At 44.5% G+C, this 7,079-nt stretch overlaps 1 gene segment (V, D, J or C); it reads left to right on the top strand.

Annotated features, from left to right (window-relative positions):
- The first annotated feature begins 1,325 nt into the window (after window positions 1-1,325).
- Window positions 1,326-1,849, top strand: LOC122543666. The segment is given in 2 exon segments: window positions 1,326-1,389; window positions 1,498-1,849. Coding segments are annotated over 2 exon segments (366 nt in total).
- The last annotated feature ends 5,230 nt before the right edge of the window (window positions 1,850-7,079 follow it).

Raw genomic sequence — 7,079 nt, 5'->3', positions numbered from 1 at the left:
TGCAGATGAAGTGGAAAATGGCTGGGTTGTCTGAAACGGAGCAGGTTCAGGGAATGGGCCAGACATGCACCATGTCCAACAACAGAGAGGATACCTCAGGCCTGATGGCCAGGTTTTTACCCACAATATCGAGGGCGCAGTGTTCCCAAAAGACCAGTTCCTGCTTAATTTTGGTGCTGCGCTCCCCTCAACATTTTGTGCATACTCTGAGCACTTTCCGGTTATCTGTCCTGACGCTGAAGGGAACGAAAGATCAGGCGGCCCAATTCCCAAAGAACATGGCCTCCATTCTTGCCTCGATTTACCTTGGCTCCAGAGAGAGTTGAAACGAAACACCATCCGTGTACAGGGAGGCTTTGACCTGCTGGCCTCCGCTGCCTGCAATAGTCACCCCTCTCAGGCTCACATTCTTCCTGGGGTACTCAGCAAAGGGCTGTATACAACACACGAGCAAGACCAGAGAGTGGGGACAGCCCTGCCTGACAGTGGATCTGATCAGGAGGCTTTCTGATTCCCACCCATTGTCTGAGACGTAACTGACAATGTTGGTGCAGAGCAGTCAGATCCGTTTGCAGATTCCCTCCTGAAATCAATTTTTGGAGAGCACGTCTTGCATGTCGGTGTACGATATCCATCCCGTCATTGGCCTTCTCCTGGTCCGGGCTGGTGAGCGAGTTATCCAACCCCATGTCCTCCGTTTGCATCCCTGAGGGGACTGAGACACCCTTAAATCATTCTACCTGGTATGGCAGGGTGGATCTCGCTGACCTTTTTGGCGATGACCTCAGACAGGATCTTGTAGTCTGCATTCAGCAATGATATTGGCCAAAAGTTTCTAATTTCCTCCTGCTCCCCCTTCTCTGGTAGATGAAGGTGATGCTACCTTTCATCATGGATTCGCACATGATACCTACCAGAAACATAGTGTAATCAGTTTGAGGATTCACACAATTTCAAGGACACACCGGTATTTCAGGATGAATGTGGGGACATTTCTCTGAGAGTAATCGCTGTGTGGAAGAAAGCTTTGGTTACAATGCAGGAGGAACACATTCGGAAATCATTGGATATTGCAAACGAATTTGAAATGCAGGATCTCACCTGTTCACATGTTCTACCGGGAAGGAGGGCAGACCTGTTTTCATTAAGCAGTATCCAGTGAACGATAATGAGTGAGTTGTTCAATTACGTGTAGAGGCCACTAGAGGGCAGTGCGAATCTGTGCTCAATATTGAAATTGAGGGCTGGAGGAGGAGTGACCTTCCAGACATTGTGAGCAACTGTGAGTATGAGAGGCGTATTACAGAAACAAAAAGCAAGACTCAGCTTCTTCTGCAACTTTAACAGGAAGGCGGTTCTGAGTTAGACATAAAGCATGCATTATTCCAGGTATGTACTCTTATAAAAATAAAATTTCTCTCTGATTCCTCACTAGAGATACGTGCACAATTTCTTTCACCACTGTTCTTGCAATTTGATAATGTTCCAAATTTTCAGAATCCTCCTGATGTTTTCCACTCTGATGGCCACGGAGGTGACCGGAGAAGGTGAAGTGAAGCAACTCCCCCGTTGGATGGTTGTTCGTGAAATGGGCATTGTGTCCATGAATTGCTCTTTTGCAAGAACAACTACCAACGTGCATTGGTATAGACAGCTCCCTGATCAGCCACCCCAGTATCTGGTGATGGCTAAAAGTGATGATGATCAGCCTAAGAGGATCACCGCTTCAATCAGTGGAGATTACAAAACCAGTACCCTGACTGTCAAAGACACCAGAATTAATGACACCGCTACCTACCTCTGTGCAATGAAGGCACAGTGTCACCAGCAGCTTGACAGCGTGTACTAAAACCTGCATAGATTGGGAGCTCCAATATGTTGATTTTGAAGTATATTTGTTACTAATTCTGTGCCCCAAAAGCCGAGATATGGGAGATGCGAACAAAATACATCTGAAAGTGTGGAGCAGCTAAAGTTAAAGATGGTCAGCAGTGAAGACAATTGGATATACGGATGGGGGTGAAGGAAGTGTATATTTGGAAATCAGAAAAATGATAGAGAGAAAAGAAAGTATAGAGATACTTTAATAATACTTGCAGTGGGCAGCTGCGTGGGTTTCCTCCGGGTACTCCGGTTTCCTCCCACAGTCACAAAGATGTGCGGGTCAGGTGAATTGGCCATGCTAAAATTACCCGTAGTGCTAGGTTAAAGGGGTAAATGTAGGGGTATGGGTGGGTTGCGCTTCGGCGGGTCGGTGTGGACTTGTTGGGCCGAAGGGCCTGTTTCCACACTGTAAATAATCTAATCTAATCTAATGACTCACCACATAAACGCAATGGGTGCAAGAGCAGGTCAGAGGCTCGGATTATTGTGGCGAGTAACGTACTTCCTGACTGCCCAAGGAGTGCCCACATTTACAAGGTACAATTTAGGAGTGTGATGGCATACTCTATACCTGCCTGACTGTGTGAAGCCCCAACAATACTCAAGAATCTTGACACCAACCAAGAAAAAACAGTCCATTTGATTTGCACAGCATCCACAGGCTTCCACTCCCTCTCCTAAGTGTGCCACTAAGTGTGCACTACCTGCAAGTTTCACTGCAGAGGTTTACCAACGATCGTTCGAAAGTACCTTCCCAACCCACAAACACTTCCAGGGCCAGGAGATATATGGGAACACTACCACTTTCAAGTTCCCGTCGAAGCCAATCACCGTCTTACCGCGGAAATATATCAGCGTTCCATCACTGTCCTTTATTGAAAATCCTGGAAATCCCTGCCCAATGGCATTATGCGTATTCAGACAGCACGTGGACTGCAGCGTTTCAAGACGGCAGCTCGCTACAAAATCCTTAAAACGTACTACGAATGGGCAATAAATACTGGCAAGCCAGCGACGCCCACATCTCACAAATTGAAAAAAAGTTTTAGCACTCTAAACATAGAATCCCGACAGAATGGCTGCAGGGTATTGGAACCATCGAGTCTCTGAAGGAAAACACACCCAAACTATCCCTGCATCTCCTCCTCTGGCTAATTCAGCTACACGTTTGGATTATTGGACGATTCCAGAACACCTGCAGGAAACTGATGCAGACGCAGGGAAAATGTGCAGACTGACACCTGAAGCTGAAATAGCACCTGGGTATTTGGTGCTGTTTGGCAGCAGTCCGAACAACTGAGCCACAATGCCATCATTTTTGGGATGCTTCCTGGAAATTCATGATTTGGTATTCCACTAACTCATAAATTACTCATTTCTTGGTGCTGCAAAATTACAAGAGATCTCATCAGAGTACGCATTTGTCACACTCACTGGAGCAGGTGATAACCTGGTCTTCTTATGGACTCTGAATCATCAACACTTACCATTTATATTTGTGTCATCTGTAAACGTATCAGGATTTGGTTCCCACGTTGTCATGTACCTCTGGTCTTACACTATTCCCTTTCAGATGGTGGAGACTTTACCAATTTGTGTTTTCTTCCCTTTTAAATCATTTGGCAATCCTGTATGGGAGTGGCTCACAATGCTGACACCTTCCTCTAATTGTCCAGAACAATGTGGCCATGAGCCATTTACTTGACAACCTGCAGTGCATCTGATATAGTTATAGGAGTTACATTTACAATAAGACAAAGTAAAGTTAAATAATTGCGATTATAATATATCTGCCCAGTAAATGCAGCAAAAGCAGCATTCGATTCTACTGCTTCATTCATCAAAAATGGCCTTGAGGAATAAAGCTTTGATTACAATGCCGGAGGAACATGTTCTGAAATCGTTGGATGCTGCAAAAGAAATTGAAATGCAGATTTCTTCTGGGCAGGAGGACGTATCTGCTTTCGTTGAGCAGTATCGCTTGAGGTGTAATTGGTGCGAGGATGTGGATGTCGCAATTATTTTTTCATGCAACTAGATGGCAGTGTGAACCTGGGATAAATATTGACGCCGTCGGCTGAAGGAGGAATGACCTTACAGACCGTGAGCACCTTTCACTGTCAGAGGCTTGTTATAGAAACAAACACCAAGACTCAGCTTCTTCTGCAACTCCAACAGCAAGGCTGGTCTGCGCTAGACGTCAAGCGTGCATTGTTCTCGATATTTACTTGTGTAAATGTAACAATTGCCTCCAGTTCCTCAAGAGAACCCCGTGGACAATTGCTTTTACTACTGGTCTTACAATCTGATAATGTTCCGAATTTGCAGAATCCTCCTGATGTTTTCCACTCTGACCTCCAGGGATGTGACTGGAGAAGGCGATGTCACGCAACGTCCTTCGTGGATGGTTGTTCGTGAAGTGGGAATTGTGTCCATGAATTGCTCGATTGCCACGATGTCCAACGCAATGCATTGGTATAGACAGGTCCCGAATCAGCCACCCCAGCATCTGGTGACGGCCAAAACGGAAAATGATCAGCCCGAGAGGATCACTGCTTCAATCAGTGGAGACTACAAACTCAGTACACTGACTGTGAAAGACGCCAGACTGAATGACACTGCAATCTATCTCTGTGTAATGAAGGCACAGTGTTACAAACAGATGGAGAGCGCGTACTAAAACCAGCACAGAATGGGAGTTCCAGTATGCTTACTTTTGAAGTTTCTTTGCAACTAATTCTGACACCAACCAAGAAAAATGGAAAATAATGGAAAAGTGAGCAAAATACACCAGAAAGTATGGAACAGATTAAATTAGAGATAGTCAGAAGTGAGGACAATTGGGTTTGGGGATGGAGGTGAAGGAAGTACTTGTTTGCAAAACTGAAAGAGTGATGGAGAAAAGGAAAAGTGGAGAGATACTTTAATAATACTTGCAGAAGGCAGAACGATGAGAAACGGTTGAAGAAGAAACGGAAGAAAGAGAAAAATAACAAGGATGATGTGAAAGATCGGGTCAAATCACGGTTGGAGGAAACATGAAGGTAAAATAGTGGCATGTCCTTTAACGCCACGTTAACTTCACCGAAACTGACACTGTCTACTTCGTGCGGGTTTTAATGATTAAAAACTCAACTGGGCACAACACGGAAACGCAGGAGCAACAAGAGCAGGTCAGTGACTAGGATTAATGCGGGGAGTTACATATACTTCCTGTCTCCCGAAAGCCAGTCCATCATCTACAAAGCCCAACTCAGTGTTGTGATGGAATACTCACTAATTGTCTGGATGGGTGCAGCTCCAACAACTCTTTAGATTCTTGACACCACCCAGGACAATGCAGCCTGTTTGATTGGCAGAGCATTGATCGGAATTCACTTGTTCAAAAACGGATAATTCCGTCCCCCCAATGGCATTGTAGGTCAACCCAGAGCAGGTGAACTGCCGCAGTTTAATAAGGCAGCTCACTCCCACCTTCACAAGAACAACTTCGGACAGGTAATAAATGCTGGCCAGACAGCTGTGCCTACAGCCTGCCAACAACGACATTTAATAAAGGTCAATATATAAACAATCTAACCACAGAATGCCTGCAGCGTGGATGCACGCCATTCGGTCCATCGAGACCACACCAAGCATCTGAAGAACATCACATCTAGATACAACATCCCCCTGCATCTCCCACATCTAAGTTACCTAAGCTGCCCGCCTTTGGACTGTGCGAGGAAAACAGAAAAACCACAGGAAACCCATGCAGAGATAGAGAGAACGTGCAGGCCCCATTATGACAGCCACCTGAGGCTGAAATCGAACGTGGGTCTTTGGTTTTAAGAAACACGAGTGCTTACCACTGAGCCACCGTGCCATCATCTTGAGAATGGCAGATGAAAATTCACGATTTGCTTTTCCTCCCACTCATGAATTGTTTATTTCTTTTTTGAAAATTTCCTGGAGATCTCGCCCGAGTATGGTATAGTGACACTCTTTGAAACAGTCTGTGACTTTGTCTTTCAAGAGACTCTTTAAGTCATAATCATTACCAATTGCCATGTTACTTATTTTCGTGTCACTTGCAAACCTGGTAATCATACACTGACATTAGTCAGGATTTGGAATTTGCGTAAGCATGCACCTCTGCCCTTTCACCATTCCCAATCAAATGAATTGACAGATTATCTTTTGTTTTCTGTGAGAAATCAGTTAGTCTTGTATAATCTGAGACAATGTGGCGGTGAGCTGTGTGTTTGATGCACTGCAGCGTATTTGATACTCATGCAGGAGTTATGTTTACGATGGCACAAAGTAAAGTTAATGAAAGGCAGTTGCAACGTATCATACCAGGAAATGCATCATTCGATTGTACTGTAACATTTTTTTAAATTTTATTTATTTATTTCCTCATGATTATATCAGAATGTCCCAGACTCACTGGTCCTACGCATCAGCTAATGGGACTGTCTAAGACCAACAGTTCTCATACTCGAACAGGATGAACGAATTCCCATTTGTATAAATGCTTACAGAAATAATAATGGATGTGGGACAACGTTTGGTTTAATCTCTGTCCTTACCATTGTTTATAGATGAACAAATTTACTTTGCTCTTGAAATAACTGCACAGAGACTGAAATTTAGTCACCAGGTCACCCTTCATTTATATGTGGACAGGACACTGGCCATGGCTAGTCTGTTTGGAGTCTGTCTCTGATGTGAGGCGACTCAAAATCTCGTATGTTTACCTTTTGCCCAGGGCTCCATCGATTTAACAATCCCAATGAAAGAACTCATAGTCAATGAGATCCACCTGATTCTAATCACGCCAGTTGGTGAAACAAAAATAACAAAGAACCGCAGTTGCTGGAAATCCAAGACAAAAACAAACAACCGGAGAATGGCGCAGGTCTGGCAGCAACTGTGATGAGAAAACTGAGTGAACTTTCCAGATCCAGTAACCCGTATTCTGAACTTTGTTAGTTTATCACATCAATCATAATATGAAGTGGGGCTCAAATGAGCTTGAAGCTGATTGGCTCATCTGAAGAACAAAGGAGCCTGGTACTCATTGGCTTTCACACGATGCCTTTGCCAACAATGGTCCAACGAGCAGAGGTCCGGAAATTACTCAACCTGAATTACCCAACTCTTGACGAGAACCATTTTAGCTTCAGCCAGTTCTGTTCACATTCACCGTGAAC

Source organism: Chiloscyllium plagiosum, chromosome 44, assembly GCF_004010195.1.
Source record: "Chiloscyllium plagiosum isolate BGI_BamShark_2017 chromosome 44, ASM401019v2, whole genome shotgun sequence".
Lineage (NCBI taxonomy): Eukaryota > Metazoa > Chordata > Chondrichthyes > Orectolobiformes > Hemiscylliidae > Chiloscyllium > Chiloscyllium plagiosum.
Note: the sequence above shows the minus strand (reverse complement) of the source record. Positions and strands in the feature narration are given on the sequence as shown.